The sequence below is a fragment of the Mixophyes fleayi genome, chromosome 10 (assembly GCF_038048845.1).
Source record: "Mixophyes fleayi isolate aMixFle1 chromosome 10, aMixFle1.hap1, whole genome shotgun sequence".
Lineage (NCBI taxonomy): Eukaryota > Metazoa > Chordata > Amphibia > Anura > Limnodynastidae > Mixophyes > Mixophyes fleayi.
Window position 1 is genome coordinate 98,563,243 of NC_134411.1, and position 20,930 is coordinate 98,584,172.

Here is a 20,930-nt window from a genome sequence, read left to right on the forward strand (position 1 = left end):
CGTTTTCTGGGTTTGGAAATTTCCCCCATTGCATTACTAACATATAAACACGTTATTGACATAATTAAAACACTGTATTATTTGGATACTTTTTAGAGCCATTTCAGTGGTTGTCAGTATCTTCTGTATTAGCTATTTTGTATTTTTCACTGCACTGTGGGGCTAGAGATAACTTGCACCAGTTTAGACCAACGTCTAGCTAGTTAGAGCATTAGAACATTCACAGGACTTGATTAAGGCGCAGCCAATCAGAACACTCACAGGACTAGACCACCCTGTAGCCAATCAGAACACTCACAGGATTAGACCACCCTGTAGCCAATCAGAGCATTAGAACATCCACAGGACTAACCAATCAGAGCATTAGAACATTTACAGGACTAGCCAATCAGAGCATTAGAACATTCACATAACTGGACCAACCTGTAGCCAATCAGAAACAATAGAACACTCATAAAAGAATAGCAACAGTAACCAATGATATGTGTAATGTTTTGTTTAAAACTTCATAGATCCAACCTGCTGTCTCAGTGCTGGATATTCCTCAGCAGTGTGACTAGTAACTCTAGCTAAAATGATGGGATAGGACTGAGAGGAAATAAAGTAAATCATGTTTAATATTATCCCAAAATTATAAACATCCCAAACTCTTGTATAATTAATACAGTATGTAAGCGATAGGTTTTACAAAGTGCCATTGTCCCCTACACACGGAGGAGTCTGACATTTTGTGGGCGGAACCAGAATTTCTCTTGGAATTAGGGGCATCACATCATTCTGTCTGATTTAGCACAGACAAAGGAAAAATAAAGAATTCACTAACTGACCTCAGTACTTTCCTATTCTGGCCCTCGAAACCCATATATAATACAAGGAAATAGATTACAACATACTAAGACACACTGAGGGTATTTATGAAGGGCAGTGTACAGGAAAAGTTACTGTAACCCCTAGCAACCAATCAGATGCTAGCTGTAATGTTTCTAGTACATAGAGATATATCACCTTTTCCTATGCAGCGGTTTTCATTAATATCTCCGTTTGTGAGTTGCATAATGGATCTCAGTGGAAATTATTTAATTTTCATGTATTATTTGCATTTAGGTCAACACTTGTACCATTCATAAATCACTTAAAATTGCTGCATTCTTATTTCACATGCAGACATCTCCCAAAACCGGATTGGACATAATTGGCCAGGGGCGGGTGTACTGTGATGCTGCTAGGGATGCCAGATAATGGACTGGGACAATGATCGCTATCTTACCGTGCGCAGCAGCCATTGAGCCCGCGGTTTGGTGTTTGGCCATACTGAACCTTGCCAGATCTGGTTGCTTGACCTGCGTGCCGAGATCTATGTAAGGGCATCTTGAACAGATTACAAGTTATTAAGACTAAGGTTTATGACTCCTCTTGGGCTGACCCTTTCCTTGGGACAGGGTTAATTGGATGGACAACCCTAGACGTGAAAGGGTTATCTGCCCCCGTTACTTTGGTAAAATGTCATTGCAAAAAACCCAATGCTTTGAAACACGTATATCATCAAGAATATAGCAAAAACGTGTAACTATTAACCTACTTCCCCAGAATGGGTTCTGGCTGGTGAAGAGTTTGGTCTGTGATCATTCAGGTGAATTGGCTACGGAATTAATTTTAAAAATCACCTATTACAAAGTGGGCTTAACCATTAAACCACGAGTAGACCGTTTATTATTACTATTATGATTTATTTTCTTACGTGTATGGAGCCCCCCCTACCAGGGACTTGCTGCCGACAGCTGCACACTGTGCAGGCCCGTTCAGCAGTGACAGTGTGTTGCCCGGCTGCTCTGATTGTGTTTTAAACACAATCAGAGCAGCGGGGCAGCACACTGTCACTGCTGAACAGACCTGCACATACTGTGCAGCCGCCGGCAGCCTTAGACATCAGAAAGGGGGCGGGGCCTAAATCGCCCCCCCCCTAAAATCGCCCCGGGTAGTACAAATGTCTAGATCCGCCCCTGCCCATACACTGTGGTCCATTGTGATCAGCAGCCAATTAACCTACCAGTGTGTTTTCGGAGTGTGGGAGGTAACCGCAGCACGAAGTGTAAACCCACGCAAACACGGGGCGAACATACAAACACCACACAGATAAGGCCCTGATCGAGAAATCAAACTCGTGACCGCAGCGCTGAGAGACAGCAATGTTAACCACTCTGCTACTTAGCTGCCCATTGAACTATAAACGGACAATCTACAGAACCCAGCTATCCACAAAGCCTAAACATGTGTTTCACTTGTTACGCCTAAAAGGCTATTTGGCTCTAGGATATGACTATATGGCTTTTGAATTTCACATGCTATAAACCCCCCTTCCCCCAAAAAATATACCAGCCAGACCTCCCTCCCTTAACAGTGTCAGGATCTGGGTTCCATTGACTTTCTCCTGCCCACAGGAAGCCGGGTCTAAGTGCTGGGACAAAGGCGGTATCACCAGCTGGATACACTGAATGGGAGGACTTTATACTGGATTCCACTGAACACTGGAGCAGGTTACAGATTCCGGCTAAGGACGGAGAATGACTGGGGAGGAGCGCAGGACTCTCTATCTGTGCCCCTGTCTGCTCTCATTATAAGGACCTCTCACCACACATTAACCTCTCTCTTAAAAATTCCTCATTTAAACCAGGGGTTGTTAACCAGTGAGTAGACCCCAAAAGTCATCTCGTCATTGACGGAAATCTCCACGACCCCCTCTATAGAAACTTCTTGTGTACTCCCCACTACTAAACTATTATTCATGTCTCAGTAGTAATTAATAATGCTATTTGTACAAGTTCTTCATTCCATTTGTTATTTTTAGCAATAAGATAAGTGATTTGCAGGTAACAGGAAAATCATTAAGCATTACAAACTGAAATGTAGGTTACAGGGGGATTCACAGCCATAGTTTGGAAAGGTTAAAGGGGATGTGACTTTAATTAATTGGCTTGTTTGCCCTCATGCATTTTTTACTACATTCATTCTGTTATCTTGATAGCTTCCTTCTATACTTGTCCTTAAATCATTATTTGTGATGCCCTGATATAAGACACATTTTGTACACACAATGCAGAGAGCACAGAACCGCTGCAGCGTAACTCCGGGCAACGAAGGTAAACAAATTCTGTAGATAATATAAATACATAGCTGAAAAGCACAGAATAAAGTCAGAAATCTAGAGCACTGCACTTATAATAAAAAGGTTGTAGGAGGGTGCGTACCAGCCGATTAAAGTCATCTCAGGACAGAGAAGTATGTTGCTTATATTCCCATCAGATATCAATCTGCCTCTTGTTTTATCATTATTACTAACATAAGAAAATGCATCTGTGGAAATCATTAGTAGATAATGCAGAACATTAACAGTCGCTAACTGGCGGTTTTCAATATTTAAAGTGTACCTCCTATTTTAGGTTTCAATCCGTGTAATTAAACTCTCTGCTTTATCCGCTAATCCTGGACTATTACAGGGGAATACAGTTTGGAGACATTCGTAACAAATGTTCATACATTATGGTTTTTTTTTAATGTGCATTACAGGAAACATCTCTGGTGCCAGAAAGGGATTAGCTCAGCGTCGCTCCTATATATATCTTGCTGGAATTGTCCACTTTTCTGACACTAATGTGAACTGATGACTAAAAGCAAACGACATCTGGAGAAATCACTTCATCTTTATACACAGCGGCTGCAACATACTTTATACCCTGTAGAGAAGACTGAGTAACCTATGGCTCTCTGGATCGTGTGGTACTACAAACCCCAGCATGCCCAAAGACTGTCAGAGCATGCTGGTACTTATAATTCCACAAAAGCCGGTGAGACACGGGTTGTCTACCTCCGCCGTGTTACTGTGTTTATAGAGGGACATTGGGTATTTTGTAGGCTATGTTTTGGTTCTGTGCTATTTTTTAAAACAGGTCATCGATATTTTACAGAGTGTTTCAAGTTCGTAACCCCCAAAATAAATGACATTGTTGTAAGAAAGTCATAGGATCTTAGATAGAATTCTAGAAATTGACCCGGTGTCACGGAAACCGAGGCCACAAAATGACTGTGACATCCGATAATGATCCTACCAAAACCCACAGCTCACCACGTGTTGTGAAACTACAAGTCCCAGCATGCTTTGCCAGTCCAAAGTCAGCACATAGCTGGCAGGTTATGGCCGATCTTGGCCTGTGTGCGTGGTCATCTTCTGACCACAGTAACAGGCCCCAGGAATGCTGGTAGACCACTAGATGCACCAAACAGCCGGACCTCATCCTAATCAGACACCTCTATGGCCCTGTTGCTTGGCTGCTGCCCCTTTCTTTTAACCCCCTTTCTGTTCCTTAGGGAACCAGTACCAGACACAGAGCTGTATTTACAGTAGAGGCCACCTAAGCACCAGGGAAGGGGGGTGCGTTGCTGGGCTCCCACCCAGTTCTCAATAGAGGAGAGCGTGGACCACTTCTGAGCATGCGCGGTCCGGTGCACATTCATTGCACAAAGGATTTGAGGACTTCAGAGAAGAAGGGGGGTAACGCGGCCCTGACGGGCCCCCTCACCTCCAGGGCCCTCTAGCTGCAATGCCAGCAGCACCCACTACAGTTACGCTCCTGATTTTGATTATTAATCTTTACCTACCACCTATTTTTCCAGGATAATGGAGAAGGGGTTTCGGACAGAGGTCCTTGAAATGTGGGGTGTGAATAGACTACGTTAGGGTGTGCTCGCTCAAAGTGCCAACCTTTAATACAGCCCCGTTTGGGTGGGTTTCATTTTGCACATCTCTGTTTAACCCCCGTCCTCACTACATCTGCTGCAGAATAACTTCCTCACGTTGATAAGTGATTGACAGCTGAAGACTTCTTGCAGTTGTTGCTGTAGATTTGCTATGTCCAACGTTGGATTATTCAAAAAAGCGGAAACAGTTCTTATTATTACACCTGAACTGTGTGTTTACTAAGGGGACTGGTAAAACATTCAATTGGATTGTTGTTAACGTAAGATTCTAAGGAGTCTAACTTAAGTAGACTATTATTAAATATCACTTAATGACAAATCAGGAAAACATATGTTGTCCAATTAGTATACAATGGTAACTGGTGAGACAGATTTAAACTAATGAGGAGTGTAATACTTTGCAACAGCCAAATTATCTCTTATGAATATATTAGGACACAATTCCCAAAGCAACGTACAATAGTTGGGATCTGGGATCAATCCCTGTAATTGTACATTGGACAGAACTTTTCCAAACAAATATTTTGTGCTTCTTTTGTGTCTAATACAATGTAGAATAACAAGCGATGAAGTGACACTACAATGTAGTTACTATGCAGTACTAATGGTGTCTGGTTTATTATATGTTTATCTAATAGATAGAAGATAGTAACCCTTATGAATTGTTAAGGTATTATATTTATTGTGCTTTATTTAGAAAGTGCCAATATGTTACACAGCGCTGTACATTGTAGGGATGATGAGACAAATAAAAAAAACATACAACTACATAAAACAGAAGGTAAGTCTGGCTCTGCCCATATGAGCTTACAATCTAAGAGGTGCGGGGGACAACTGATACATCAGGCAGAGGAATTACAACTGTAGCTGATGGTGGAGGCTGTGTGTGGCTACTGTAAGGCAAAGAATCATCAGCAGCCGATATTAAATGAGCCATAGGAGACTGAACTAAGCCTTTATCACAATGACATACCAGGTAGACATCTCTCCCGTTTCCACTAATCACATTAAACAATTTGCATTCTGCATCGCTGTCCGCCTGTACTGATCCAGCTCTTTGGCACCACAACATGTTTGTGACAAAATTATATGTTGCTTTTGTGGTTGTGAAAACAACACAGATCGCAACGTGAGCAAGTCCTCAAGACAAATAACTGGACACAACTGGGGGAATCGAATAAAGGAGAAATAGAAATTTTGCCCGAACTTGTCTTTAGAATTTAGTCATTCTTTGTTCCCCTAATTCTATAATGTTATTTTGACATTTCTTTTGCAACTTCCTCCTTTTCTTCTGCTAATTAGTACAAAATATATGCAGATTACTTGCAAGCTCAATACAATATCCCTTTATAGGACACACAATAAGTAGTCAGACTGGATAAGCCCTAAAAGCCGGAGGTAATGCTACTTCAAGAGAATAGGGGAACAATATAACAATTCTAAGAATTATACAATATAAATAAATATGGTTTTAAAAAAAAAAAAATACATGTTGCTCCAACAAAGACATTTTAGGAACATTAACAGATACCGCCACTAATATAGGATATATCCTGATATACACAGGATTACAGGGACCATATCACAATGTCAGAGGAGAATTATTTCAGGAACAGGCTGATAGGAGGATGGACATCGCCTTGTTACCACTGTCTAGTCATTTGTGAATTCAACAGCCATTCAAGTAGATTTGGATTCTTGCAACATAACCTGTGAACCAGAGAACCGTCCACAAGAGCTTCTCTCCTACAGAACATTCCTCCCTGCACTGATCATTGCAGATGATTAAATTACTAACCTCTCCAGAGATCTGCAGCTAACCAGAAGTATCCAGCTGCCTGAGGCTGTAGCTGAAACGAGGCATCTCTCACACCTTACACAACCTACTATATTCCTTTCTATGTACAGACAGCGGATACTGATCAGTAGACCATGCCACCAGTCATTCACGCTACAGCAGCCGGAAAATGAACATACGTCTGCCCCACAAATTCTGCTGCCTTACAAGAGGGGCACTCCCTGCATCTACCTCTGGCTAGATACATGTTGGTATATTTGTATCTAACCAGTAAAATCCCCCCAAACTAGACTCATGTTAACACATTTTCCTTGTGGGTCTCTGTAAACATGCCTTTGTATAGGAGTTGTGACTTTAGGTTTGTGCATGTTGTATATTTGGGAAATTATTTAGTGACCATTACATCAGATATGGGCTATGCCCCAATTGCTTTTGTGGAGGGACAAGTCCTTTAGCTAGCATGGCATGCTGCATCTTGTAGTTCTACAACAGCTTGACTACCACATGAAGCCTTACTCTACACTACAAGATGCTATTATAACATCCTTTTAATTGCCTGTCTCCTAAGGTTCTGCTGTGTCCAGTTCATTGTAGCAACATATAGCTGACTTGTGTGTACAGTGACACAAGACTAACACTTCCTGGACCTGCAGCGATTGTGGGATGGTAGAAGATGAATGATGCAGAGGCTGCAGATGTGACTGGCTTCAGGATAGTACTGTCCGTCAGTCCTCAGATCATCTCACCACAGCCTCCCACAGAATGTGGATCAGCCAGTGGAGCAGACACTGAGCAGGTCAGCTTCACTCAGGTGTCCTTATTAGGACTAATTATTTAAAGAGTTACATTGGAACCCTCTCAAAGTTTGCACATAAAACCCACACTACTTTTGGACGCCTAATGCAACTGAAAGGGTTATAACATTTCAAAATGACTAAATCCAGTGCTCTACCAAATCTGAATTGTGTGTAAATAATCACGCAGTAAGGCTGCCAACCCTCAGTGTGTAAGGTGGCATCGATCCGTTTGCAATAGAATCTGCAGGATGAATACCTATATCAGCCTTGAACAACCTGTGGCTCTCCAGTGGAATGGGAAACTACAAGTCCCAGCAAACCATGCCAGCCAGAAGCCTTTCTCTGATCTAAACAGCAACGTGAGTCAATCATCGGGGATTTTATGACATGACCAACATAATCTCCCTATTCCTGAACTGTGAACCTACCGTAGCCTCTTGTAAACTGTCACCTTAGACCGAGGAGTGTTCTAGCTCCCTCCAGTAGAGGGCAGTCTAAGACCAAATAGTCAATGTTATAATGTGGCTTGTTGACGAGGGACTGCACGTACAGTATATGGCATACTGAGGGGTATAGACCACTCAGATCATCCCCATCGGAGCACAGGCATGAAGGGACTGTGTGACTGCCCAGTATGTGCCAGGCTTAGAGACAGGACTGGTCCTGTGTGATAATGCCAGGGATATACCTTATATTATTGGGTACACAAGTGTATCATCACTCAACCTCATTATAAAATGTGTGTGTGTGTATATATGTGTGTATATATATATGTGTGTATATATATATATATATATATATATATATATATATATATATATATATATATATATATAGTGATGATGATGATATAGTGCATTACCCTATATATAAACCCAATGTTAGCATCCCGGTTTCTTACCTTCTAGGATGAAGTACACTTTCTCTAGAACCATGATGCCTGTGGTAATCCAAATTCTAGATGAGGCTGTTGGTATCTCTGTCTAAAATAACTGGTCAGAAATCCAAACTGAGTGGGGTTTCCATCACAGGACCCGATACCACTCGTGTCTTCCGTGGGAATCCACAGCAGAGGACAGATAAAGAGGTTCTCAGCAGCATAGGTTAAAGATCCCCCGTGCCCTCAGCGTGCCAGACCCCCGGAGTGGGTTTCCCTGTAGAGTTGCCCCCCTGTGCAGTGTTGGGGTCTGCGCTGGGCTCCTCTCCCGGAGATCTGCAGACCTGGCAGTACTTCACACGTCTGCTCAGCAGCACCCAAATCCATCAGGATCCCCCTTCCTAACCTCTCTCCCCCCACAAAGTAGTCACTGTCCACGGGTCTCAGCTCTGCCCTGCGTGGTGATGCTGGGGTGCCATCCTGCCAGGGACGATGGGAGATGCCCAGGACACAGGAGCTCAGCAGGGTTGGGTTCACAGCTCAAATGAACAGTTGCCAACAAATGAAGCTCATTTAGGATGAGGCTGAATGAAGTGCTTGTGCGCATGCGTCCTCTCTCCATACCAGGGCTCTGTGTCTGTCTAATGTCTACATACTGTTATTTCTACTGATCTATAAACAGTTGCTGTCTCTGTTACACATAAGAGACACATTATGCCTGTATGTGCATTTATTCCTATTTCATGTATGTAACATGTTGATATACACACACAGACTAAACACATAATAGATAAGGTTTAAGAAGAGCATCTTCTATCCCGACACCTCTATGCATCTCTTATTAAACAGGGGGGGCGGATGGGCCGTATCGGGGTGCACTGTACTGAGACTGGGGTCAGCATCCTGATTATTCGTTTAGCAGAACAATAGCAGATTATAGGTCATAGGGCATCAGCTGCACACACATCGCTTGTATCACTTTACATATATGCAGTCGCTGTATAACACAGGTCGTATTGCATAGAGAGATACAGCATTTGTATCATTATCATATTAACCCCCTCACTGCCAGGGGAGAATTGTACAACATAGGTAACTGTATCCCTTCACATTAACCCCCAACATAGGTAATCTGTATCACTTCACATTAACCCCCTCACTGCCAGGGGAGAATTGTACAACATAGGTAACTGTATCCCTTCACATTAACCCCCTCACACCCAGGAGGAGAATTGTACAACATTGTATCACTTCACATTAACCCCCTCACACCCAGGGGGAGAATTGTACAACATAGGTAATCTGTATCACTTCACATTAACCCCCTCACACCCAGGGGGAGAATTGTACAACATAGGTAACTGTATCACTTCACATTAACCCCCTCACACCCAGGGGAGAATTGTACAACATAGGTAACTGTATCACTTCACATTAACCCCCTCACACCCAGGGGGAGAATTGTACAACATAGGTAACTGTATCACTTCACATTAACCCCCTCACACCCAGGAGGAGAATTGTACAACATAGGTAACTGTATCACTTCACATTAACCCCCTCACACCCAGGGGAGAATTGTACAACATAGGTAACTGTATCACTTCACATTAACCCCCTCACACCCAGGGGAGAATTGTACAACATAGGTAACTGTATCACTTCACATTAACCCCCTCACACCCAGGGGGAGAATTGTACAACATAGGTAACTGTATCACTTCACATTAACCCCCTCACACCCAGGGGGAGAATTGTACAACATAGGTAATCTGTATAACTTTACATTAACCCCCTCACTCCCAGGTGGAAGAATTGTACGACACAGTACAAACTGTCCACAAATCACATATATCCACAACCAGTCGCTGTCAGTGCACAGCATGTGCCGTAAGATATACAATGGACTCTATCATAAGAACGATGTACTTTGTACAGAACATACAGCCCCTTAAGTGAATCAACCCAGCATTAACTCATGCATTTCCCGAGAACAGCAGAGCATAGTACAGATCACATACACTGAACCCTATTATGTATTAACTCACTTAGATCAGACCATAGTACATAAGACATACCCATAATGTCCTCGTTGCATTTACCCATTCGCTGTCACAAAGCAGCACAGCAACATAGCACAATATATAATACCCCCTCTCTCTTTATATTAACCATGTCGCTCCCAGTGAGTAGACTACATGGGCACACTATCTATACATAGAAGCGGTGTTTGTTATTCCTGAGCATTATCCCCTACCAGGAGCTGTCCGTTCAGCACCATCATTCGCCCAGCTCACAGTCCTCTCTACCTAGCACAATCCCGGGCACTGCCAGCTTCCCTGTGCCACCAGGAACAAACGTCATCAGAGGAGCTGGCAATATTACCCCCAGCACCTAAGAAGTTAAATCCTCGGCGCTGTTACAATGTTTCACCCCATTCTGAACGTTCCATATAAATCTACTTTATTACACAAAGCCACCTCCATTGTAATAGGTGGCATATATTCCAGGAGGTATTAGTAAGACACACGGGGGAATAATGTTATATACAGTGTGTACAATAGTATATGACATTTCTGGAGTCAGGCAGCGCTGTTTCTAGGTGACCCATATGTATATATGTATGAGAGGTGCCCTCATTATACTGGTAGTACATTGTATGGAGAATCTCACACTGGAATAATAACACTGACTGATTTGTGGGGTCTCAGATAAGGGGCTGTGTACTTATATGAGGTGCAGAGAGAAAATAAGGGATACATGGACCGAATTGGGGAGGGAGGGGGGTTACATTCTCCAGTGTATGGGGGTTGGAGTGTAGGATGGTCCCGACACAGAAGCAGGAAGGGAAAAATCGGCAATTAGGTTATACAAATAATATTTGTAGCACCACAGTCCAAATCAAATCAATGGTTTGTACCTAGCTGGCAGATTTATGGATTAAGGTAAAAATCTTTGCTTTTTACATTGCACAAATGTTGTAACTGTTTGAGTCAGGCAGTGGAATGGTTAAAGCCCTTAGTACATTAGGTTAAATACTAGACAACACTCAGCCATTCAGTAATTATATTTCAGTTTTAAACTAATGTAAATTGTGCAGAAGTGTATGTTACCGATCTCGTGGATAGGACACACAGTATAACAAGACATTAGGATAATATATAATGTACAGCGTCACACTGTAGTATATAGTGCACAGAGCTGTGGTCACAGGTCTGCTAGTTACCAGCAGTTGTTGTGTTTGCTCACCAGGCATGTCACATCTGGTGCACATTAAATGTAGAAAACTCCACACCAGTGAGCAGGATCATAATGCAATGTTACAGTAAATACTCATATTGAATAAACATCAAATCAGTCAGCACAAAATACAAATACAAACTAAATATTGCATCCAGCACAGAGAACCAGAGAAGTTGCACTGAGCATTTCTCCATTCCTGCAAAATACAGATACTGAGAATCACATGCAGCACAGATAAGAGAAGTTGCACTGAGCATTTCTCCATTCTTGCAAAACACAGATACTGAGAATCACATCCAGCACAGATAACATGAGAAGTGGCACTGTGCCATGCTCCATTCATACAAAATACAGATAGATACTGAGAATCACATCCAGCACAGGGAACAACACTGTGCAATTCTCCATTAATACAAAATACAGATACTGAGAATCCCATCCATGACAGGGAACAAGAGTGTGCAATTCTCCATTAATACAAAATACAGATACTGAGAATCACATCCAGCACAGATACCATGAGAAGTGGCACTGTGCCATGCTCCATTAATACAAAATACAGACAGATACTGAGAATCACATCCAGCACAGAGAACATGAGAAATGGCACTGTGCAATTTTCTATTCATACAAAATACTTCTTTATGATTCTTTTGTAAACCGCTGACAAGTGTATAATATAGCGCATAAACCAATATATTATATAGCTGTATAGTACACATTCCATTGACTTTCTGTAAGTAATATCTGTTGTATACTTGTCACTTACCTCTTGTACGGACCATAGACTCGTCACCCCGATCACTTCCTCTGTACCCCTCACAATATGGTGGAGAGTACGAGCAACTCAGGGTAACAATGACTGTTAATATCCTTCTAATCTACATAAGAGCTACATTATTCCTATATCTACTATAAAGCTGTATAACATCACATAGAATACAGTATGCAAAAATGCATAACATTATAAAACAGCGCATAATACAATGCATGTGATAGATGATTATGTAGAAAACATAAAAAACATTACACCACATAATTGTACATTAAATAACAAAATTAAATACTATGGAACATGATTCATAACATAACATAAATAGCGGCATATATTAGGGATACATGATACCTCTAACACATCAATAACATGGTGAGTCAGTGTATTATACAAGCCACAAAGGCCGGTTCTCAAGAGGTTCCCCAGTGAATCCGCTGCTAATTTATTCCCATCTCTGTCATTATTTATTGTCAATCACAACGCTTAACACCACTAACCCGGGCTATCTATTTATAACAACTCTCCAGCCTGAATTGTTATTGATAATATGACACCCCCTGATCAATATTAATTCACGTCCAGCGTTACTTTTCCTTCCTGCTCTGCCAGCGTTCTGCAGGCCTACTAAATCCAGCATCAGCCGACTCCATGGACCAATAATCCTCAAATACAAGTAGTCTTACATAAGGAGAGAAACTAATCACAATCACTTCTGTAGGAACTGTCAGATCAGAGGATCACCGAGATACATTTATGAACGTGGGGGAGATATTTTTCCAACGCCCAGCAGACTTCCTGTCAATAATCTTATTGAAGGACACTGCAATATAGAAATATGGAAAATACAGCAACCAATCAGCATTCGGCATACACTTGTATTGCTCTTTAGTCATTCAAGCGGAACTGTACTGACCGCTATCAGACATATGTACCCATGCAGTGGCAGGCTGGCCTGGGATTGGGGGTATCTGGATTTTGGGAGTCCCATAGTGGGCTACCTTGGCCCAGGTCACCAGCATTTTCTTCCTATAAAATGTTACTAATGGGCTACTGAGTAGGGTCTTGCCCTCCGGGCTAAAATTTGCCAGCCCTCACCTGTACCCATGTGCCCGGCACTGATTTGCTTTTGTACAGATTTTACTGGGTTCCTCGCCTTCTCTCTCAACCTATACAAGTTATGTTTTAGGCTAACAGTGTTGCGGCATCTGAGATTCAAGAAATCACGCGTTTCATTGGTTGGTACAGGCTACAAATACTGTAGCTGGAAAATTGGGGGCATCACGCGTTTCATTGGTTGGTACAGGCTACAAATACTGTAGCTGGGACATTGGGGGCATACTTTCGTTAAAAGGGAATATGAGAGAAATGCGTGGAGATTTGGTGACACAATGTCACACTAAATGCTGTGGTACCACAAGTCCCAGCATGTCACGCATGTCAGTAGTGGCTGAAAGTGCAAACTGGGACTTGAAAACCTATACCAGCTGGAGACCCGCAGATTGCTGAACTTTGAGATTAATGTTACCGTACATTAGCATCATAAGGTTATATGGTGGCATGAGACTCTGACAGCAGATACAGGTATATAGGTCAGTATATGAATATGCAAAATCTTTTGGGGTGCAAAATTATGATAGGGAGAGGTGTAAACCGAAATTCATGTTAAAATATAAGAGAATAGTTGTTCCCCAAACTAAAAACAGAACATGAAAGAAAAATGTAGTAAGGTCCTAACCTTGATGTGTTCCCATGATAAAGGCTGAAGACTGAGTCATATTTGGGTGGGCGCTTAAGGAGTGGGAGGGAAAAAGATGGCGGCAGGCGTGACAACCCCCACCCCCTTCATAGCGCTAGTTCACTCCCCTGTCCTTTTATACAGTTCTGATTGTAATGAAGATTGAATGAGGGACAAAGATTGTTGTGACCCTTTTAAAAAGCCAAGTGGAGTTGACACGAAAACATTGGTTGGGGGTCCGAGAAGGAAGCTGGGTTTAAAATTAAGGATCAGTTTTGAACAGGAAGAAGAATTAGCCTTAGAAAGTTTTGCAATCACACCTTGATGTCAAACCGCCAGGAGTGAGCAGTGTCTAAAAATGTTACATATATATATATATATAGTGACTGTTTACAGAACATGTTTCATATAAAAAAAACTTATATTTTGTTAGAAATCCAGATTAGGAGCCTCGGTGAGACAGAGCAGCTTGAAATGACAGAATATGATAAATGGTAGCTCATTGGTTATGAATGAATCTGTATGTTGCAGCTCCGCGCCGAAACCGGTCGCCAGAATGTTTTTATCTCGTATTATTATTTTCTGGGCGATACGTCCAAATCTCAATGAAATCAACACATCTCTTTCATTGTCTGCCAGGATAAGGAAAAATGACATTGGCAGTCAGTCGCCTGTAATTATCTGCATATCTTCATCGTCATTAGCGAGGTCTGATGATTTTACAGGAAACGACAGCAGGGAAACAATTCTAATATATTTATTATCCTATACAAACTCTGTATAGAGAGAGCCTTGGTTGGAATCCAACCCATGGCTTCAGTACTGTGCTCCTCTAAAATAAATTATATATATTATATATATATATGCAAACGCAGGGGAATTAGAGGTTTCCAGAATCCCCCTTTAGAACAGACTTGTTGATTATAATATGGAGAGAAGCTGGTAACTTTAGCAATGCACAAGTAGGTACAATGGCTCTGCATTGCCGGGAAGTACGATTTGTAATATATTTTAGAGCATGAGGTATCTATAATGTTATTTATACATTATGTTGTATTTATATACACAGAACATATGAATATTTAAGTGAAAAGTCCCGCGCTTGCCCCTATCTCATCCATATTGATATTAATGAGAATTAAGACATTGTGTATGCAATAATGCTATCTTACAGCAGAGAATGAGTTTGCTGTATGGTGAAAAATCCTCAACACCAGCAATTTAAGAAAGATGTCCGAGGATTGCGCTGATGCATGACGCATTTCACCGCGCTGTTTCCAAATATGATATCACATGTAATCCCCCCCCCCCTCCCAACTGTAAATTAATTTTCCCCAAATTGTTGTCTTTTTTAAAAGAATTTTGCAAAGAGCCGCAGTCCGACGCCTTGTGAGAGTCACAGGTGAAACGCTGCAATCTCTGCGGCGACAATGTGCGCATAATGCAGGCACGATGCAAGATATAGCACGGTCACACCAGCTTACTATGTGCAAGTCGTGTTTTTAAACCTTCAGCCCATTAAACACTATCTACTTTAAAGCTAGATCACACTGTAACATAGCCGTTGTGAAAACAATACAAAGTATCACTGAAAAGCCAAAAAGAGATCTAAAATTGTTCAATGACAATTAGGGGCCTATTTGGGAGCCTCTGAAGAGGATTTTACCACGGTATATCCCCTGAAAACTGCAGTTTGTGGAGGATTAAAGTAACTTGTTGGTATCTTTGATCATAGATACGGTCCCCAATAGATGTCAGTTCACTGCGAAAATGTGCCATTTATCAAGTTCCGAAATTCACATACACATCTTTATTCTTCTATTATTCCTAAGATCATTTACTTCACACACTTGATGCCTTGTAATATTAGCTGATAAGAGTATCTGGGAATGTAGCACTTAGAAGGCAGCATAAAAGTGACAAGTTGTTAGGTGGAAACAAACCCAGGAAAATGACTAAGAGAGGAATAGAAGACTTGAAGTTCACTATTAATAACGGGAAGCACAAAGCACTCAGCTTAGCGGTGATTGTTTTTCCAGCTCCCCTTGATCAGGTAGACGGGGAAGCTGCTGGGACAGGTGGTTTGAACTGTGGAGACATTCGTTTCAAAGCTTGCCAAACCTTGCGGGGGAGAGAGAGATCATGGACTTGGCAGTTCTCCGATATGCGCCGAACGTGGAATCTGGATTCTGCCGTTCGGGTCTCCCATAGGTTGCACAGTCTTATTTAATAATTTATACTGAAATGAACCCTCACCCCTCTATAGTAACCTTCTCATCTGTCAGCCATGGAGGACTTCCTGCAGGGGTGGAGATGGTAATTACACTTTTTTTTTTTTTTTTTTAAATACCCCCTCCCCCCCAAACACACACAAACAACAAAATAGGAAAATAAAAGCCTAAAAGGTATTTCCACCGAAAAGAGTGGAACATCTTTATTCCAATTTAGCCTCACTGAGGGGAAAATCCTTCCTGACCTCCAAAATGGTAATTAGATAAATTCCCTGGATCGATCACACCCCTAACACCCCCTACAAATTGCAGCAACAAATACTATTTATTGTAAGAAAGACTCCAATACATGTTATTGATTCTGTTAGTGAATTTATCATCACCACCTCCTCTGCTAAGGAACTCTACACTTTAACTACTCTTACAGTAAAGAATCCCTTCGTATGCTCATGGTGAAACGGTCTTTCTTTTACAATTAAGTACACCTCGTCCTCTATATGAGCAATGGCATGAAAAGCTCATTACACAAATCTTTGTATTGACCCGAATATATTATACTACATATTAATTAGGTCACCGTTAAGTAAACAGATTTAGTTTAAGTACCCTATTTAAAATGTAATCATTTTATTCCCTTTATTAATGAGATTACCTGCCTCTGAACCCTCTCATGTTTTTCTATGATTTCTTATATAGAGCCCACATATTATAACCGTTACATAATCCATATATACAGTGTATTATTGCACACTTCTGTAAACCATGCATCCAGCGTATTATTCCACACTTCTGTAAACCATGCACCCAGTGTATTATTACACACTTCTGTAAACCATGCATCCAGTGTATTATTACACACTTCTGTAAACCATGCATCCAGCGTATTATTACACACTTCTGTAAACCATACATCCAGCGTATTATTACACACGTCTGTAAACCATGCATCCAGCGTATTATTACACACGTCTGTAAACCATGCATCCAGCGTATTATTACACACTTCTGTAAACCATGCATCCAGCGTATTATTACACACTTCTGTAAACCATGCATCCAGCGTATTATTACACACTTCTGTAAACCATGCATCCAGCGTATTATTACACACTTCTGTAAACCATGCATCCAGTGTATTATTACACACTTCTGTAAACCATGCATCCAGCGTATTATTACACACACGTCTGTAAACCATGCATCCAGCGTATTATTACACACTTCTGTAAACCATGTATCCAGCGTATTATTACACACTTCTGTATACCATGCATCCAGCGTATTATTACACACTTCTGTAAACCATGCATCCAGCGTATTATTACACACTTCTGTAAACCATGCATCCAGCGTATTATTACACACGTCTGTAAACCATGCATCCAGCGTATTATTACACACTTCTGTAAACCATGCATCCAGCGTATTATTACACACTTCTGTAAACCATGCATCCAGCGTATTATTACACACTTCTGTAAACCATGCACCCAGCGTATTATTACACACGTCTGTAAACCATGCATCCAGTGTATTATTACACACTTCTGTAAACCATGCACCCAGCGTATTATTACACACTTCTGTAAACCAGGCATCCAGCGTATAATTAAAGTTAGATTATCTATATGATAATTATGACTTTATCTCACAGACAGAGAAATGGACGGCACACGATAGTTTCTGAAATGTCACATCTTCTTTAATTACAGATCATGGTTAATAAAACACAAAGAACCAAAATAATCATATTGGCAGTTTATAAGGTCACTGGACACGAGATAATACAAGATATGGGAATGTAATGTCCTGTACACAAACAGCAGCAGTCTATACATATTACTGGTACCTCCTTAACGATATAATAGCAGGACAATCCTGCTGTAAATTAATCTACCAGTAATCATAATATGCACTATAATAAATTAGCCCAGGTTAGAGATTCGTCTCTAAACCCAGAGAACGTCCCATCACAGCCCATTTATGTGGAGATGAAGGATAGTTATTGCGGGATAACCTAAATAAGTGGAGGGCGACTTACACCAGAGTCCAAGTGACAGACACGGAGCATTTATTTATGTATAATACACAAGTGCTGATAACAGACGTATATACTACCTGTAAATAATCTCAGTATAAACAGTCAGTTCTGATGTCATCACTTATAATCAGTGAGTTCCGGTGTCCTCGCTTTAGTGTTTATTGGGAATACTTGTGCATTATAAGAACGCACTAATTACCGTAAATTATTATAAATATAATTAGTCTGCGGTCTCGTGCCTTTATATGGGCAAGGATCTGGTTACAGTAACGCAGAGCAAACAATCAAATGAGCTTTGATTATTATTAGACAAAACAATATTTGTAGTAACAATAATATTCATTGTATGCGTTAAATCACATTTTTACAATATACAGCATATTAATCAATAACCTGTTGGTCTTTATTGTGGACAACGGATCGCTCCCGCTGTTCAAAACACTTGTAATAAAACTTAAGTACACAATTTCTAATTTACACATTCATTTGGCAAAACCTTCATTAGTCAAAAGGAAAGTAATTAACAGCAAAACTTCCTAATAACCGCCTATACTGAAACATCGATATTACAATGAACCATTCGCCTACACGCAGAGGCCGCCATGTTGTGGGCTGGGCCAACTAGTGACATCACTGCGCAAAGTTTAATATCTGATCAGTTACGGTACACTAACACCCTGACGTTTCCTGTCTTTTATTCAATGTACCTCCCACAACACATCTGTTATCCACATTTAATTTTAGTAAAAGAAAAAAAAAAAAACAGTTTTAATTTTACAGTTTTCCTTCAAACTTGTACAAAGTCAAACATGCACAATCCTATTAACGTAACAGGCAATCTAATGTGACTTTCAATAATAGACAGTGAGAGATCACATATAAAATGATTCCCAGAGATTCAAATAACAAATCATTTTCCCTTCCAACAAATTATATTACACAGTAGAAAGTAAAAGGATCCCTTCCGACATTAATCAGAGCCCCCTTCACTGAATGTATTGAGTGCAAAGTCCAAATCTCAAGTTTTTAATGCGCAGCAATAAATTAACACATAATGCAAAATATACATATAGGACCATTCCTGTGAATCCTGCAAAACCGGTCAGCGAAGATCTCATCGCTTTGTACCCAGCTACAGCCACTGGTGCGACATGCGTTGCAGCAGCTGACGGGTTTCACCTGGAACTCACATGGCGTCAAAATGGAAGCGGTGCGCCTCTTGTCGCTTCTCCCGGTCGTCCGCTTTCTGAAACACAATACCAGGAAATTCATTAGTGAGCGGTTTGCAGGAAGCCACTGTGAAAGCTCTGTTTAATATTCGCTAATAAGGGTCCAGTTTATAATAGCTATAATTTCACCAGCAGTATTAATGATCCACAACTTTCTATTCATAATGATTAAACAACTCATTAGCTGCTAACGAGAGATTCCGTGCTGCATATAGTTTAAATATTTCACATTTCTCCCACTTAAATATGGATTAAATAAAAGTCTGTTGCTCATTTTTCACAAACTCGAATTGTAAATGACAGTTGCGCAGTGGAGATTAATTTGCCAGGAGGGTTGGTGGGATGAGAGGAGGTTTCTTATGCCCCCCAAACTGGCAGAACGAATGGGCACGGAACGGTCAACGGCCGCGGATAGGCACGAAGCGGTCAACGGTCGCGGATGGGCACGAAACGGTCAGCGGCCGCGGATGGGCACGAAACGGTCAGCGGCCGCGGATGCGCACGAAACGGTCAGTGGCCGCGGATGGGCACGGAGCGGTCGATGGGCACGATAAAGCAAACGAATGTGGATAGCTATGAAACGGTCACCAAAACAAGCATGTAAAGCTATTTCTTATCATTCTTTTTTCAGAACAGGAAATCCCAACATATTTACAGTTACAGCGAGGCATCTCAGACACACAAGTAATGCTGTAGATGGAGGTCTTTTATCTTCACTTTCATCCACTCACACGGAGGATGAAAGACACCCAGGTGTAAATACCATTAGATACATTACTCCCAGCACTACAGTTCTCATCATTTCATGATTACTACATCTGATTACAGGATACATTTCTGCATTTAAGACACTGATTTCCAATCAATATTAAGTTCTAAAGACTAGAGAATAAGAATAGATGTTGTGAATATCAAGTAACATACAGAAACACTTTATTCCTGAGATAAATCTGTAACGTCTGGGACTGTCTGTAAGTAACGGACAGACGCCAACTATGTTGTGAGATTCCCATCAGTACCTGGTACTCTGCATGACGGAAATTCTCCTCTATCCCTAACTCCCAGTTATAAATACCTGCAACCAAGCCAGGTCTCTCTTACAGAACATACATATCTATCTCCTATATAACAACCCCACAGATCTGATCATCTCCTCGTAACCCCCTCGGTGTCCCGAGAGACTGAAAACTAGAGCAGCTTCCTTCTGGGCTACGCTACTCGCCAGGAAACAGAGGCTTCGAACAATGATCATTTGTAACTAGGAAAAATTTGAGGTTGCTGCTCCAGTTTTCAGTAACATAATAGATTGTACACATCGGTCCTTATGTAGATTAAAGTAGGAGATTCTGGTGTTTGTATGTTAGGGAATTTAGACTGTAAGCTCCAATGGGGCAGGGACTAATGTGAGCGAGTTCTTCCGTACTGCGGAATTAGTGGCGCTATATAAATAGC

General features: G+C 41.2%; 2 protein-coding genes across 2 annotated transcripts in view; both read right to left on the reverse strand.

Annotated features, from left to right (window-relative positions):
* Positions 1-8,800, reverse strand: part of NETO2 (neuropilin and tolloid like 2) — a 29,025-nt gene extending 20,225 nt beyond the window's left edge. Inside the window, exon 1 of the mRNA XM_075189250.1 lies at positions 8,249-8,800. Coding sequence (XP_075045351.1) covers positions 8,249-8,282 — 34 coding nt within the window. The 5' untranslated portion in view covers positions 8,283-8,800. The remainder of the gene's footprint in view (positions 1-8,248) is intronic.
* A 9,088-nt stretch (positions 8,801-17,888) lies between these two features.
* The window catches only part of ITFG1 (integrin alpha FG-GAP repeat containing 1), a 137,306-nt gene continuing 134,264 nt past the window's right edge, over positions 17,889-20,930 (reverse strand). The window contains exon 18 of the mRNA XM_075189252.1: positions 17,889-19,495. Within this exon, the coding sequence (XP_075045353.1) occupies positions 19,436-19,495 (60 nt within the window). The 3' untranslated portion in view covers positions 17,889-19,435. The remainder of the gene's footprint in view (positions 19,496-20,930) is intronic.